This window comes from Vigna unguiculata, chromosome 4, assembly GCF_037176805.1.
Source record: "Vigna unguiculata cultivar grain cowpea cultivar isolate G323 ecotype 2 chromosome 4, ASM3717680v1, whole genome shotgun sequence".
Lineage (NCBI taxonomy): Eukaryota > Viridiplantae > Streptophyta > Magnoliopsida > Fabales > Fabaceae > Vigna > Vigna unguiculata.
Genome location: NC_140795.1, coordinates 5,717,500 through 5,736,088, shown reverse-complemented (window position 1 = coordinate 5,736,088; position 18,589 = coordinate 5,717,500). Strand labels below are relative to the sequence as shown.

The 18,589-nt window shown below is 31.0% G+C and overlaps 1 protein-coding gene across 1 annotated transcript; it reads left to right on the top strand.

Moving 5' to 3' along the window:
* Positions 1-3,936: 3,936 nt before the first annotated feature.
* LOC114181153 (UDP-glycosyltransferase 74G1-like) lies at positions 3,937-6,483 on the top strand. The gene is made up of 2 exons (XM_028067512.2): positions 3,937-4,624; positions 5,422-6,483. Exons 1-2 carry the CDS (start codon positions 3,971-3,973, stop codon positions 6,133-6,135), a joined length of 1,368 nt encoding a protein of 455 aa, XP_027923313.1. The 5' UTR covers positions 3,937-3,970; the 3' UTR covers positions 6,136-6,483.
* Positions 6,484-18,589: the final 12,106 nt, after the last annotated feature.

The following is an 18,589-nucleotide window of genomic DNA, read 5'->3' as shown; positions in this document are numbered from 1 at the left end:
TTAGGGATGATAATGAGATACGTTTATTCCATATCTATTTTCCTAAAAAGAAAAATTTATTTTCATTTTCATGTCTAAATTTAACTAGTATTAAATTTTGATTTCATTCTTATTGTATATAATCTCATATATATATTTGTACTCGTTTTTTTACAATTTTAGTATTAATTTTAATTATTTTTTATAAAATAATAAAAAATTATGATAAAGAAAACATAATATTATCAAATATTCAATATTAGGAGGATGATGGTTTCTTTGATATCAAATATTTTGAAATAAATTATAATTGTTTAAATTTTAGATTAAAATACCAAATAAAATTTTATGAGAACCAAAACATTTATTAAATTTGCAAACATTAATCAAACCTAGTTAATAAAATTTAAAAATATTTGTAAAAAAATATAAAAGGAAAAAAAAATATTCAAATTAAAATGTATTTTAAATGTTTGTTTACTTCAATTTTTTAAATTCTTATGAATATCTTTTTTATACACTAATAAAAGTTATAATACATCACTTGATCAAAATGACGGAAAAGAACAAATAATAAACATAATAATAAAATTTTAACATAGATATTGTATCTTTTGAACTCCAATATATATTAGATAGTGATAAAAAAATATTCATGACAATTATATTAAATTTTTATATTGTAATAAATAAAAGTTATTTATACAATAAAAAAGTTGAGAATTCAATACTTATATCCATACCGAATCAATTCAGGCGTCACAACGGAAACAAATTCAACAATACCCACAAAACAAGTTATTTACCATCTCTCTGACACTGATAAATGCCACATATAAAAAACAATCTATTAATATATTTTAATATGATCCATTTTTCTAGACATTCTGATAAATAAATTTAAAAGGAAGCAGAGTTGTAAAGAACCTTCTTAACTTCGAGTACGACATGTAAATGAGCCAAAGCTAATCACCGTCGTGCATACATTCCTTTCACTCTGCTCGAATGCATTTTACTTTATCAAAAATGATTTTTTGGATAAATATTTTTGTTAACAAAATTGTCAAAATTATTAAAAAAATAATTTTTTATCTTTTTATAAAAGTTATAAAAATAAAATTATAAATTTATAAAGATTTTTTAATAAAAATAATTATTTATTAAAATTTGTTAAACAAAACTTTATTAAACTATATTTCCCTTACTTTATTTGCAGCGGCAGAACATAGGATGAGCAGATGGGACCATGGTTCCTTAATTTTTTTTTTGAAATTTTTTTAGGTATGTATTTTATTTAAAAAAATTTAAACTATATATTTTATTTTAAAAATTTTAAATTATGTATTATATATATTGAAAATATTGAGAATAAAAATTTAATTGAATATATTTTTATTTATTTTATAAAGTATAATATTTAATATTAATAAATAATAAAACATAAATTAAATATAATAAAGAATAAAAATATATTAAGATATTTTTATTTTTTGTCCAATTATTTTTTAACTTTTTATATATTGTAGTGATTTCTCACACTCACTTGTGTGTTTTTTTCTTTTTGTTTATGAAAAAAAAAATGAAATTAGACACAAATTCATTATTTTTTGTTTTCATTTTCTCTTTACTCGTGTTTCTTTCTTTTGTTTATGAAAAAAAAAATGAAATTAGACATAAATATCTTGTCTCACTTGAAGAAATATAAGCCTTTGGTATATTCATTGTTTATAGTATAGAAGGAAAAAAGTAATATATTCATGACCTTCGCTCTAATACCAATTGTTAGAAATGAGCACTTACCACCACTAGGCCAAAAACTATAACTATTAATCAATGTGTAACTTTTACTTAAGAGTGTAAAAGATCAAGCACCACTACAATTCGATTATGACCCGGTCCATTGGCTTCTGTCACGGGACAATTGATGTCACATGTAACATGATGAAAGATATTAAGGAAGTTAATTATTGGTGAATGATCTTAAGAAACTAAGTACAATCATTTATATACTTATATATTTTATGTAAGTGTATGGATTCTTTTATACTTACAAGTATACTCATGTTTTTATTGTATTAATAATACAAATTTTGAATATATTATTTTAGTTTTTCCATATATATATATATATATATATATATATATATATATATATATATATATATTAGCCACCGTTTATATCTTTACAATTATCAATATTTTCCATTCAATGCAAATACACTTTTGGAGTCAAGGCAATTCATGAGCAATATAAAATTGAAACCTTTTCAGCAAACATACGTCCCAAAATTTTTAATATAATTATAACTACACAGCTACTTTTTATAATATATGAAAATAACAATAATGATAAATATAAATAAAATATTATAATGAATATCCAACGCAAAATGATGGTGTGACTATAAAAATAATACAAATTTTTTAAATAAAGTTTAATGTAAAATTTAAATTTAAATATAAATTTAATTTGGTTAAAAATATCTATTACATAAAAATATCATATATATATATATATATATATATATATATATATATATATATATATATAAAAGTTAAATTTGGTCTTAATTTAGAAGGGATGAAATTATTCCAGTTTATAAAGAGATTATGACTAAATTGAGATAAAATGACAAATACATGACCAAATTGAGATTTTTCACATAAATAATTGACATATGACACAAGCACACATGGCATTTTTTTAATTTAAAAAAAATTAAAAAATCACGAGTTGACACGTGACAAAACCCTAAATTGACACATGTCAGTTGTTTATTTAAGAAAAAAAAAAGTAAAAAATTAAAAATTAAAAAAATAAAATAACCATAAGCTAACACGTGACGTACAGTTAACATCGTCAATGATGTTCTAACGGAAAAGACCAAATTGAAACAAGTTTTCAAAAAATAAAATCCAATTGGGACGACTTAGAAGTTTAGGATCCAATTGAGATTTTTTAACGAAAATAGGGATCTTATGTGTGATTAAACCTATAATAAATATCCAACGGAAAATGATAGTGTGAAACCAAAGTTAAACTTTTTTTTAATTATTATCTCTCTTAAACCTTTAAAATACATCGGTACAAAAAAAATGCTTCATTATAATCAATTTTAGTGACTAAAAGTTATTAGTTAAGTATAATGACCAATTTAGTTACAAATTTACGAAATAAAAAATTATTGTTGGTTATTAAAATAATCGCTATTATGAATGAAAAATTATAATTGGTCTCTAAATTGGTTTCTAAAATTTAGCTACCAAAGGAAATTGGTCACTAAACATTAGCTACCTTTGTTTTTACTACAAAAAAAAAATGGTTTCTAAATTAATCTCTAATCAATTAGTGACAAATTATAATTTTTTATTTATAATAATGATTATTTTAGTAACATAATTTTTTAAATTTTATAAATTAATATCTAAATAGATTTTTATAATGACTAACAACTTTTGATTATTAAAATTGGTCACTAACAAGATATTTTTTTGTAATGCATGAATTATAATATAATTTAAAGTATCAAAATTAAAATTAATATGAATGATAATAAGTTGAAGAAAGAAGGTATAAAAAGTTGAAGAAGTTGTGAATTAATCTTTCTCCATTAATATTTAAAAGATATAAAATTAATTTTCAAAATTAATAAGGATAATGATATTTTGAGTTATTTTTTTTATTTACCTTTAACTCATCACTCCACTCACCACTTAATTATGTATTTTGATTTTTTTATAGTGATGTGATAAGATGATCTACAGATTTTGGAGTGATAAGTTAAACTAAGTCATAAAAATAGTCAAAATATCATTATCCGATAAATAAATAACTAAATAAAAGGAAAATTGAAATTAGTAGAAAGATGGTCATGGACAATACCATTATTGGTCAGACGGAGTCCTAAGGCACAAATCTTCAATAATTGGGTGTAATCTTATCTTATATAAACCAACCCCTTTCATCTCCACACATCACACAAAGAAAAAAATGGAGAAGAAAAGCTCATCAACAAGAAGAGCGCAGTGCTTGGTGTTAGCGTACCCTGCATATGGCCATATCAATCCTGCGCTGCAGTTATCGAAGCTTTTGGTGCGTGAAGGGGTGAGAGTAACGTTCGTGACAACTATTTTCTACGCGAAGATCGTGCAGAAAGTGCCTCCTCCCATTGCACTTGAAACCATTTCTGATGGGTTTGATGAAGTTGGGTACGCAGGTGCTGCCACCCACAAGGAATACACAGACAAATTTACCCATGTTGGGTCACTCACCTTCGCTGAGCTTCTTCAGAAACATGGAAGATCAGAAGATGATCGTGTCGATTGTGTTATCTATGATTCCTTCTACCCTTGGGCACTAGATGTTGCAAAGAGATTTGGGATACCTGGTGCTTCGTATCTCACCCAAAACATGACTGTGAATAGCATATACTACCATACTCACTTCGGAAAGTTGCAGGTTCCACTCCAACAACATGAGATTTCCCTTCCCTACTTGCCTAAACTTCTACCTCAGGACTTGCCTACGTTTTTCCTTACTTACGAAAATCAACAATCTTTGCTTCGTTTTCTTCTGGATCAGTTCTCCAATATCGACAAAGCTGATTGGATCCTGTGCAACACATTCTACGACATGGACAAAGAGGTATGAATATTCCTTAACAAAATGGGGGAAACTGTTTCTTTTCTGACACTACATGGACCACTTAACCTGTTTTTAGAGCTATTTTTGTTATTATAAAAAAGAAAAAGAACGTTAAAGGGTAAAAATAGTGGATGTGTGTGTAAAAAATTGTTTGGTGTCAATGACAAGATATTGTGAGTTTAAAACTAATTTGATCCTCTAAAACTTTTAAAAATTTATCTGCTGAAGTTTGTTCATATTTTTGTACTATAATTTACTTTTATTTTTAGTTAAGTTTCTTTACTTTAAATTCACTACCGTAATATTTTAAATCTCTTGGTTCTCGAGTTATGTCCATTTTAATTTTTTTTTTTTGCTTATAGTAGAAAACTATAAATCTTAGTTTCTGTAATTTAGTAAAACGTTTTGTTTTTGGCGTGGGTGATATGCAGTTGTTGACAGCTTTACAAGAATTTATGACCCTTAAATGATTACAAGTTTCTGGGTGAACCATAAATTGTTAGAAAAAGATGACGGTTGGTTGTTTTACATTGTTATTCTCATAAAGTTCGTAATAATTTAACTCACCCTTATTTTAAGAAAATAAATTTATGAATTTTTATTTTTATATGATATTCAAATTTCCCATCTTCATTTAAGGTAAGATTTAGATTCAAATTTAAATTTCCAATACTATTGTCCTTAACGATAGGATTAGCACTGTTAATTTCATTAAAATGGTGGCAGGTATTAAAATTTTAACCTTTCTTTTTCTAAATTTTGACATGAATGTTCTTGTAACTAGATGTTTCATTTAGATTGTAGATTGGTTCATGGAGATTTGGCCTAAATTTAGGTGTATTGGACCAAATATACCATCTTTCTTCTTAGACAAGCAATATGAAGAAGATAAAGATTATGGGGTGACAGAATTGAAGAGGGACGAATGCATAGAATGGCTAGATGATAAGCCAAAAGAGTCTGTTGTTTATGTATCATTTGGGAGTATTGCAACCTTTGAGAAGGAGCAAATGGAAGAAATAGCTTCTTGTTTGAAAGAGTGTTCACATTACTTTCTGTGGGTGGTAAGAAAATCAGAAGAGAGCAATCTCCCAAAAGATTTTGAGAAGAAAACAGAAAAGGGTTTTGTAGTGACATGGTGCTCTCAGCTGAAAGTTCTGGCTCATGAGGCTATAGGGTGTTTTGTGACACATTGTGGTTGGAATTCAACGTTAGAAACTTTGTGCTTAGGAGTGCCAACAATTGCAATACCATTTTGGTCAGATCAAAGCACAAATGCAAAGCTTATGGAAGATGTTTGGAAGATGGGAATTAGGGCTCCCTTTGATGAAAAAAGGGTTGTGCGAAGGGAAGCTCTGAAGCATTGCATAAGAGAAATAATGGAGAATGAGAAAGGTAATGAGCTGAAAAACAATGCCAATCAATGGAGGACTTTAGCTGTGAAGGCTGTCAAAAGTGGTGGAAGTTCTCATAAAAATATTCTAGAATTTGTAAATAGCTTGTTTCATTAGTGTAACCTTTATATGCTCAAATTCACGATTAGAGCTCTTAAAATGGGTTGGAACCCGCGAGCCAATCCGGCTCACCACGGGTTCGGGTCGGGTTGGGTTGAAATTTTTTTATAAATTTCAATACGGGTTGATTTTTGACTCGGCTCATTTAGAACCTGGATCACTCGGGTTGAACCCGTGGTAAGGCGGGTTGACTCACCAACCCGCAAATAAAAGGTCACACAAGTGTTTTTTGTTAAGTTAGACTTTGCACTTGGGTCATGTTAGGTTAATTTATATTTTTGTGATTTTGATTTGTATTTGGATTGTATTAAAGTTTATTTAAATTTTAATTAGAATTATAATTTAGTTTTGACTGAACAAAAAAATAAAAAAATTATATTTTTCTTACTTAAGTGAGCCCGTGAGTCAACCTGTTTAACCCACCAACCCGTGGTGGGCCGGGTCGGGTTCGAATTTATTTGGCTCGCTAATAAATGAGCCGTGTTGGATTGACTCACTAAATGATCAACCGTGGTGGATCGAGCCGGGTCGGACCGAGTTACCCGTTTTACAGCTCTACTCACAATTTACGTACTTACATGCATCAAAAGGATCACTACTATGCAAATGATGCATTTTTAATATTTTTTTTTTGTACAAGCATATTAATTTTAAGGTTAATGTTGATTGATGACGTTGATTTGTAGGTATGTCTGTTTATTTCATTTAAGAAGATAAATATTTTTTTTAATAAAATAATACTTTATTAACAATTTTGACATCTAGAATAAACTTACTTTCAAAAAATGAAAAAAAATAAAATAATAACAGTTGCATTGCAGTGGAAAAGAGAGAAGAAAGTAGAAAAACGAAGTCATTTATGAATTTTTGTTAAAAGTGCTCCTACAAAATTTTCCTAAAATAACAGTGTAGCTTACATAGGACTCCATTTCATATATATAACAATATATTTTTTAGTGCAAACATGCATAACCTATATCTAACATATATTTCAATTTTATTTGGAAAACCCAATTTGATTAATTGCCCTTGTAGTATGAAGTTGTTTGCTAACTGTTATACTGCTATTCAAATATTTTTGTACAAAGACATTTGATAAAAAGAAACAATAAAGTTATAAACAAAGTAAACGAGTCAAGTGTCTTTTTTTATTTTTGTTTTTCTACAAAAAGTCAAACTCAAATGTTGAACATGTATTTCGTTTAAATAGGCGAGTATTCTTTTTTTTAGGTCTACCAAGAAATCATATACCCGATGCTCAATGAATGCTCTTAGAATTGTTGAATCTTCATAATACTTAGCTTTAATAACCTTGTAATGGTTCAATTTCACCTTTGTGTTTAGACTATATATTTTAACAATTTCAAGAAATTGAAATAGCATGACATTTGAATTATTTGTAATTAATTTTTTTATTTTATAGTTTGTTTGAATAGATTAATTGAAATATATTAGATTTCAATTTTTTTTGAATAAAGTAATTTAATTTTTACTTTAAAGTAAATTTAATTTTATCTTTGAGTACGAATTAAGTTGGCTTCCAATCTCTAACTCAGGTCGACTCGTCTAGACCTTTAACTAGGATCAATTGATTTTAACCTCTAGTCTATGTCGACTCGGTTCGACCTTCAGAATAAGCCAACTCAACTCGAACTTCGACACAAGCAAACTCGGGTTGACCTTCGGCTCGAGTAGATTCGACTTGACCTTCATACTAGGCCGACTCAACTCCATCTTTGTCTCGGGCTGACTCAGCTCTAGTTTTCTCCCAAGCCGACTTGGCTTAACCTTTGGCCTGGGCCGACTCGATTTGACCTTCTACCTGAGACTCGACTCAACTTATGCCCGAGTCGACTCTTCTAAACCTTCGGTCTAAGCTGACTCATATCAAACTTTTGCCTAGGCCGACTCAGATCAACTTCAGACTGGGTCGTCTCTATTCGACCTCCGACCCAGACTATCTCTTCTTAACCTCCGATCCAAGCCGACTCTACTTGACCTCCAGCCCGGGTTGACTTTGTTCATCCACTACTTTTTGTCGACATAGCTCCACCATCGATTTTGGCAAACTTGGCTCGACCATCGGTCCGAGCCCACTCAACTTGACCTTCGTGCTGGGCCGACTCAACTCCATCTTTGTCCCGAGCCAACTCGGCTTGACTTTCTTTGCAGACCGACTTTACTCAACCTTCGACCTAGGACGACTCATTTTGAACTTCTACCCGGATTGAGTTGGTTCAACTTTTGCTCGGGCCGACTTTGTTGAACTTTCGGGCTAGGCCGACTCTGTTGAACCTTTGGCTAGGCCAACTTAGATCAAACTTTTTCCCAGGATGACTGTGTAACATCCCGTCCAAATATTACGAATTTTCAATAAAATAAAATAGAAATAATATATCAACATCATTTATTATACCGCCATTCCCAAAATCGCGGGAAAATTTAAAACCTTTATTTCTTCATAAAACAACTCAAATCCATAATTTAAAGGTTAAAATATATTTTTGGTCCCAATTTTCGTCAAGTTTTTTCAAATAACTCCCAATTTTGGTTATGTGTTCAAATAGGTCTTAATTTTCGTCAATTTTGTTCAATTAGGTCCTTTTTTGCTAACACCGTTTAAATCAATAACGGCCATGAACAGTGACTACCACCACGTGTCACTTCGTGTTTTTTTTTTAATTTTTTAATTTTTAATTTTATTTTTTTTAATTTTTTTAAATGTACACATGTCAACCCAGTAGCATGCCATGTGTCACTTCGTGGTTTTTTTTTTGAATTTTTTATTATTTTATTATTTTTAATTATTTTTAAAATTTTTTAAATGTCCACGTGTCAACCCAGTAGCGTGCCACGTGTCAAAGTTAATGTTCTATATTCAATTTGGTCCCTATATTTGTTATATTTGTTCAATTTAGTCCCAATTTTTGTTAACATTAACCAATTTGGTCCTTCTCCAAATTGAAACAAAATTTAATTTTTATATTAAAATTCACATTTTTTATTATATATTTTTATATAATATATTAAAATTCACATCATTATAATTTTGATATAAAAATTAAATTTGGTCACATCTTCCATAGGGACCAAATTGGTTAATGTTAACAAAAATTGGGACTAAATTGAACAAAAATAACAAATATAAGGACCAAATTGAATATAGAACAATGACTTTGACACGTGGCACATTACTGTATTGACACGTGAACATTTAAAAAAATTCAAAAAAATTCAAAAAAATTCAAAAAAACCACAAAGTGACACGTGGAACGCTACTGGATTGACACGTGTACATTTAAAAAAATTAAAAAAATTAAAAAAATAAAAATAAAAATAAAAAAATTCAAAAAAACCACGAAGTGACATGTGGTAGTCATTGTTCATGGCCGTTAATGATTTAAACGGTATTAACAAAAAAGGACCCAATTGAACAAAATTGACGAAAATTGGGACCAAAAAAGTTTTTTAACCTAATTTAAAAAAAACTCCAAATATAAAAGCTAAGTTCAATAATCCAAAGATTACAAGTCTTTAAATTCCATAAAATAATAACTCTGTAGAAAATTTCCCAAGATAGCGCATGCTTTGACTCTATGCCTTACCAAATCTACTTGCAACATCATATGCTCCTGTGTACCGCGTACACGATCATCGCCAAACACAAGCAGATAGGGTGAGCTAATAGTGTGTATATATATATATATATATATATATATAACGTATATAATCACCTGGCGCTTTGTGTTATCGCCTGGCGCTGCTCTAGAGCCGCCAAGCGAAACCCGCTTCCAAACTGCCTGCTAGGGGACACGTGCCGCTAGGCGCCAAGCGCCCCGGAGCACACTGACATTGCAGACATCGTTTGGCAGAACCACGCTCACCGCCAGGCGCCACACGTCCTAATGCACCATTGTTTTAGTAGCTATCGCCTGGCGGGTCGAACACCACCGCCAAGCGCTATACCAATACTCACACAATACTGTTTTTAGGCAATTTTGACTACATCCTAAGGCAACCAATCTCTATTCATTCTCAATAGATGCCATGTAACCATATTTCATCTCACATACTTCAATTCGCCAGAGTTTAAATGTATGCTCATACTCTCAATTATTTACACTTTTTCTTCGCTTATGACAAAGCTAGTTAATCAAGGTGTAATTCCTCATGTTCAAGTCATAGTGCAAAGTAACCCTATTGTCCTTTTCGCTCACACCCATAGGTACTCTTAATAGTTGCACTCTTTCGCCCTTAGGTTTAGCCTTTTGCATTTCTAATATTAACCATCAATCCTTACCCAAGTTTCACTCTACACTTTAATAAGGTATCTAAGCAGATTATATATGACACCAATGTCCCAAACTGCAATGAAGTTATGTACAACTTATCGTGCAAGATTTCCCACATCGCAATTATTTCCATTGAGATTTCCCTTTAATATCCTATATCCTTCTTAATTCAATTAATTTTCATCATCCTCGACCTCTGTCCATTGACCCATAATTCGTTTCATAAATAATTCTACTTCCATAGGGACCCAACCTCACAAGTGTACCCGAGAACAACACAAACTCACGTCTTCTGCGCTGGCGCTTGGCGGCAGGGCCCATGCCGCCTGATGGTGCATACATTTCTGGGTAAAATCCAGAATGGCTCTGCACTTGCGAAGACTCCCAATTTCCCAGTTTTCCTTCTCTACATATTTCTATCAATTCTCACGCGATTTCACTTACAATTTTAAAAGTTCACAACCTAAACACATTCATTAACATTTTTAGTGCCAATCAACCACCAATTAGTCTCGTGACATCAAAACCCTAAATTTCCAACTCTAAAAGAGTGTTCCTATCCTTTTATTAAATTAACCTCAATTGATGGCATAATTCAGAAATTTCTCGACTCCAATAATTAACTCATCGATAAAGCTCCCTTCTTCTCCGATCAGAATCAACAGAACCCGAGAAACATGAAGATTGAGCCCATATGACTCACGTTGCCTGGCAAGTGTTCATCACCGCCAGGTCGTTCATAAGAAAACCCAGAAACTGTGTAAGCAAGGATGTGTCGCCTGAAGGTCTATTCGTGCCGCTAGGCAGTTTCTAGCAGAAACCTAGAAATCTCGTACAAATCACATGTGTCGCTTGGCGGGTCTTTAACGCCACTAGGCGGTTTTTGGAAATTTCCAAAAACTCGAACATAATTGCTGAATTTACAAGAATCACAAGCTTCACACACAATTCATACAATGCGTAATTAAATCACAACATGTATTTACGAGGTTTAACTCCCCTAACCTGGATTCCTTGCTCAAAATGGATAGTTTTTGAGCTTCCTCCTTGGTCAACAATGGTCTCCTTGGTGCTTCCTCAGTTCAACTATCTTCTCACTCAATTGGCACTTTGATACTATGTAAAACCTCTCCTCCCAGTACTCACAGTAGGATTTTCCCTAATCAATTACATCAGCTCCCAGGTGATTAACTTACTACCAATGTTCTTAATCCCATTTAGGTTCACTAACCTAAATTACCAATGCATAGACTTGATTAACCTCACTATTTCTAACATCACACATACCACTATTAATCTCATACCTCTTCTATTACATTATTTACCCAAACAGTACTAAGACTCTATCAAAGTTAATATAACACAATAACCATATCTTACCATAATTACACCCCAATTCCATTTGGGCACATCCGATTACTCTTACTGTCCTGCATTCCAGCCTGCCTTCCCATAAACTAAATTCTGATTTAATTAACCTGAATTCACTATCATAGCCTTCAAATCTGTCTCACCACAATCATAACTTAATGTTTTTTTTACACGAATCCCTTCTCAATAATTACCTGTCCTTTTAGTCCCAATATCACAAATTCAAACCTTCTTTTAACACTCAAATTGACCTAAGTGAATTTCCCAATTCTCTCAATGCACACCAACACACGTACCACCATTCTGGTATGGCGCCTGACGGCAAGATAGGTGCCGCTAGGCGGTCCCTGTTGTTCTAGGGACCCGAACCTCTTCCTGCACCTGCAAACCTTGTTCAATCTCAATGACTCTAATTACACTTGATTTCTTTGACTCAATATATTATACTTACGTATTTAGGCCACAGTTCACTCCTAAAACTCCCATTATACGAAATCCATTCATATTTTCCACTTAAATTAGTGTTACTATAAAAATCCCCAAATCATTAGCCCTAAAATAAAGTTCATATGATTTTCATCTTAATTAACCCCCAATCACATCGGTCTCAGGGTTATAGGATGTCTAACCATTCATAAACAATTACAACATGCTCTCCCCCGATCAGAATCCTTCCAAAGCACGAAAAACATAAAAATCGAGTCAAATTGACTCACATCGCCTGGCAGTCAGGAGCTTACCGCCAGGCGGTTCCTCTTCAAGAACCTAGAATTAGGCCAGAACGTATGTGTCGCCTGTCGGTTATGAATAGCCCGCTAGGCGGTTTCTGGAAATTTCAAAAAACACGAAATTTGACAGAACAGAAGGAGGTTCGTGTATAATTATCACATACTTATCATGCAATTCATGCTTAAACATAAAGATTAACGCGTAAAGCTCCCCTAACCTGGAATTCCTTGCTTAACTTGAATGTTCTTTAATCTTCCTTGCTCCCAATTGGTTTGCCCTGGTTCTCTCTAATTAGCTGCTATGCTTCACTCACAACCCAATTCCACTTTGAATTCTCTCTCTCAAAATTTCAGAACAATGGCAACACCAACAAAACCCTTCCCCCCCCTTAATTAGTCACTTTAATTGGTTCATAATTAAGGTTAATGGCCAAAACGAAAATTGGCATTAACATGACCTTAATTTTCATTCAGTACTCATTTAGTGGTTGTGTTTCCAGCCTCCATGGCTGCTCCTAAGGCTGCTAGGGTTTTTGGCTTTTCATATTCATGCCAAAACTAATTTTAGCAAAAATAAAGTTTAATTTGAAACTACCAAGGATCGGACCCATAACCATACCAATATCTAATTGATGCACAACCATTCAACCAATTCATGTTTCATAATAATTCATATAATTCTATGATTATATTATCACTTAACATGCTCACGCATATTATTAAAATAATAATAATAATTTAATGAACGCATAAATAGCATACATAGGACTTGAAAAGTGCTTTTGACACACTAAGTACTCTCAACCAATTAAGCTAGTGCTTTTCCACGTCATACATGTAAGAATTAAAAGCCATAAAGACTCCCACTACCCGTATTAATTAATTAATTAATTATTTAATTAATTAATTTTCACGGGTCTTACACCAAGGAGTATAATTTTTTCAATCAGAAGCAAGGAATATAGGTTATGGGAGCTGGGTTTTATGAATTTAATTTGTACTATTTTTTTTGCATGATTTATGTATATGTGGATGCCTAAACTCTACCATTCTATTTAATTTGGTATTTTCTGAACATTTTCCAGAAACTGCTTGGCGGCGATGAACACCCGCTAGGTGACTCATGTGAATTGCACTGTATGTTTGGGTTTCTTTTAGGAACCACCTGGTGACATGAACTAGCCGCCAGACAATGTAACCTTTCCTTCCAAGTATTTTGGGTTTTATATGAACGGCCTGGCGGTGATACACACATGCTAGGTGACGTGAGCCAAATTGACTCGTTTTTAATGTTTTAGTGGTTTCTGGGTGATTCTGATCGGGGGAAATGGATTATTAATTAAGAATGGAATGTTTGATGTTAATATGTGCGAATTAAGTGGTAATTGGAATTAATTGGACGGAATTGGTATGAACGCTTTAGGGTTTTGGAAATTTGGGATTAATTAAGGTTTGAATTGCATTAGAAAGTTAATGGATATGGGTCAGGTTGAGTAAGGGTACAACTATGCTCGTGATTGTTTGTTGACTTTAGGTAATGGGCAGAGAAAGGCAGTGGGAGTGTCGGGGTCTTCGCAGGTGCCTGAAAATTTTGGGTTTTTGCCCATAATCGTATGTACCGCCGATGATACTCATCTTGCCCTAGGCGCCAGCGTAGTACAAATTGGGACTATATGGTTGTGAGAAATGTTAAATATTTTTGTTTATGTTATCCATGCGAGTATTGATAAATAACAAAGGAAGATTAATGCTTGGCCAGATTGCAAACAAACTTATGATGGTAAATGTGTGATAATTGTGAGGTTTTGTATGTCAATGATAAATCAATTCAAAGATGTGTTTGTTATTGGACATGTTTTATTATCAATGTTTGATCCTTACAACAATATACCCCTAGAATTAATATTATTATGCAGAAACGTGATATTGATGGTGCATTAGGTGTCTTGAGATGAGTTATGACATTATTTGAGCATATTGATAATTTTTTTTATGATGTGAACATAATTACATTATTTATTTTGTTATTTTTTGAGCTAGTATTGCTTTAATATTTGCTAATGTGAATTTAGTATTGGTTCTTAATGGAACAAATTTTAACGAATGAAAATTGCTTTGGCTACATTAATATTGACCTTGCGTTAAGGATTGGCAAACCTCATTCTCTTACGGACTCTAGTACCTCTAAAGAAGAAAATTTATGAGAAATTGGACAACTTAAATTACATGAGTCTTATAATCATCAAGCGTGGCATTTATGAAGTTTTTAGGGGTGTTATCTCTAGGAGATAACAAGTGCCAAAGATTTCGTTGCTGATTTCGATGAAGTATCAAGGCAAATGAAATGTGAGAGAATATATTATGAGAATGTCAAATATTGCTTCAAAACTTAAGGCACTAATGTTCTTTGTCCAAGCAAAAAAAACTAATCTTAAGACTAATGAAAATAATCAAGTTATTTTTTATGAACTTTAACATACCAGTACAAGTAAAACATACAACAAACTTGAACAATTAAATTTCATTCAATATTTGATTTATTACGATTCAAAGAAAAATAAACAAGCAATTAAGAGAAAATTGAAATCTTCTGGATTAACCACCATATTAATAATTCAATTTCCTCTTATTTTTTTAAGAGCTAGATGATTTATTTCTAAAGTTTCACTCTTACAAATATTAATTTGATCCATTAACCATAAGTAAGTCTTAACTTACACCTAAATAAGCTCTTCTTTTATTGACACTATGTATAAATTGGTTCTTAATTTTTACCATTTAAAATTTAACATAAAAGTTAGACATCTAACCAAATAGAATCCATTGTTCAACATTAAGTTTTATTATTTGACTAATAAATTCAAATAATAAATTGGCCAACATTAATTCATATTTTAAAATTATTATTTGACTTATAACATTAAATGTTACTGATTTTGTGAAAAACTTAATAAATTTTCAGTTTCATATAAAAAGTAAGAATTGTTCATCCATTGATTTGATACAATTACTTATATGATTTGTTTCTCTCTAAGGACAACGTTATGCACTCCTCAACTGAGGTTCTCTCTAATCTTTTTCTCATTCACAACTTTATCTTATATTCTTATTTGTGTGATGATAATTGTTTGATATTTTTTTCATCTCTGCCTCGTTATTATTATTATTATTATTTGATTATTATTAATATTTTATGTGTTGAATTTGTGGCCCTTGATATTTCGGGGAAAAAATATTTATCATGGATTTTAGATGTTGAAATACATCTAGATACAATGAGTGTTGATGATACTTTTAAAGAAATAAATAAAGCATATGAGTAACTAGTTTCCTCCTACAACAAGCAATATTTGTGAAAAAAGATCTCACAAATATTATGAATTTATTTCATGCCTTTGTATAGCCGAACAAAGCAATGAAGCTTTTGATGAAAAATCATGAGATCTGCCCAACTAGTTTTGCTCCATTCTCAAAAGTAAATGCAACGATAAATATTATGAATTTATTTTATGCCTTTATATGGCTCAACAAAGCAATGAACTTTTGATAGAAAATCATGAAATCTGTCCAATTGGTTCTGCTCCATTCCCAGAAGTGAATGCAACAATATTTGATTTATATTTTCATGATCATGATATTGATTATATACATGGTTATAAAGAAAATTTCAAAGACACATTTTGTCACCAGAAGTGGCACAATAATGTGAAAAAGGGAAAAGAAAAATGTGAAAATATTGACAAATAAGATCATTACGGTGATAAAGGTCATTTGAGTTGTACTTGTCGTAAACCAAAGCATCTTACAAATAATGAGAAGCACATAGAAGCACACTTTGCTTATGAAGATGGTGATTCTGATTATGGTCATATGGATACTACTAATCTTGATATTATTATTTTCTTTGCTAAACCAAATGGAAGCATTGATTACCTCATTGGTGATGAAAGTGTTAAAAAAAAAAATTTCTCATATTATGTTCTTAATTTTAAGACAATGCTTGATTATTTACAGCTCAATTTGCTGATAGTCATTTTGATTAATCAATTTTTCTAATGTTAGGGGGAGAAAAAAAGAAATTGGAAAAGAATATTGGTTCGAATGAATTATCATTATCTCATCTTGATTCTCGTACAAAAAAATGTGAACTAGAAGTTCAACGGATAATTCATTTACAAAAATTAATCAACCAATTACCATATGCTTTTATTGATACAAAAAGGGTAACTAAGTTACATATACCTGCTATGAATGCTCCAATCAGAATTGATATTCCTGTTGTACAATCTAATATAACAAATGAATCTCAAGCATGCATGAAGCGTGGTAGGTCTGTCGGTTCCAAAGATAACAATCCTCAGATGAGAAAAAGGAAAAAAATAAAAGGCAAGATGGCCTAATCGAAGGAGTAAAAGTCCTAAAGATTCTTTTGACATAATTAATGATTCAGTTCCAGAAGAACCTCAGGTACTTGAAATTGTTGAAAATGATGAGATCTCAATAAATTATGTCATGAATCATGTAATATGGAACCGAAATAAAGTCAACATTGACGAGACTTTTGCATATAATGTAGCAATGGATGTTATAAGTGACAATAAGGATCAAGAACCAATGGAAATTGAAGATTGTCGGCAAAGAAATGATTGGCCAAAATGAAAAGATGCAATCAAAATATAATTAGATTCACTTGCTAAACGAAAGGTTTTTGGACCCGTAGTTCGCAGATCTAAGGGTGTAAAACCTATTGGGTACATGTGGGTTTTTGTTTAAAAACGAAATGAGAATGGTGAAATTGTTAGATACAAAGCACGATTAGTTGCTCAAGGTTTTTCACAAAGACCTAGTATTGATTTTGGAGAGACATATTCTCCAGTATTGAATGCAACAATATTTAGATATTTAATTAGCCTTGTTGTACAAGAAGGTCTGAATTTACACCTCATGGATGTTGTTACAGCCTATTTGTATGACTCTCTTGAGAATGATATTTATATGAAACTCCTTGAAGGATTTAATTTTCCCAACAAAGCAAATTCTAAAGAGGATTATTCAATAAAATTGAATAAGTCCCTTTATGAATTGAAACAATCAGGACATATGTGGTATAAACATCTTAGTGAGTAGTTGTTAAAGGAAGGGTATAAAAATGACCCTATTTGTCTTTGTATTTATATGAAAGATTCGAGATTGAATGCCATAATTGTTGTTTATGTAGATGGTATAAACATCGTTTGAACTCTTAATGAGCTCACAAAGGCAATTGAGTGTTTAAAGAAAGAATTTGAGATGAAGGATCTTAGAAGGACAAAGTTTTGTTTAGGATTACAAATTGAGTATTTAAACAAAGGTGTTTTTGTACATCAAGAAGCTTATATAATGTAAGTGCTTAAAAAGTTCTATATGGACAAATCACATTCATTATCCACTCCACTGGCGGTGAGGTCGTTAGATGTTAATAAAGACCCTTTTAGATTATTCTTCCTTTTATCTTCTCTTTGTTATTAGCTTTATTTTATAACAAGAATTAATATTTAATTAGATTAAGTTAACAATAACAATTTTTAGATTAATGTTTAATATAAATTAATTAATTAAATTATTTAATCTTAAATTTTTTTGCTTATTTATTTTTTATTTAATTTTTTTTAATTAGATGAAATTAACATATAATCATTTTTATATTGATATCTAGTATAAATTATAATTATTTAATTTTTTTATAGTTTGATGCTGCCTAAAAAAACGCTTAAGCTTGAAAAGACCCTATAGATCAAATTATTTTTAGATGAATGCAGTTTGCAAAGGTAGGACGGACATAAGTCTAAGATGTTTGTTAATTGTTTCGGTTATAGGTTCTTTTACAAATCTCTAAATGAGATGATTAGGGTTGTGTTGGATTCTAGATGCAAAAAGCTTCAATTTGAGTATTATAAAATATTCTAGAGGGCTTATAAAAAAACTCGTCACCAATGTATTTGAGACATAGAGTGACAAATGTATCATCATAGAAGCAATGATGATTAGATATGAAATTAATACAAAAGAGATCTATGAAAA

Excerpts from the sequence above, each read along its gene's own strand:
- LOC114181153 (XM_028067512.2), top strand. The coding sequence starts at position 3,971 with ATGGAGAAGAAAAGCTCATCAACAAGAAGAGCGCAGTGCTTGGTGTTA. Across the intron at positions 4,625-5,421 it reads TCTACGACATGGACAAAGAG|ATTGTAGATTGGTTCATGGA; the intron begins GTATGAATATTC and ends TGTTTCATTTAG.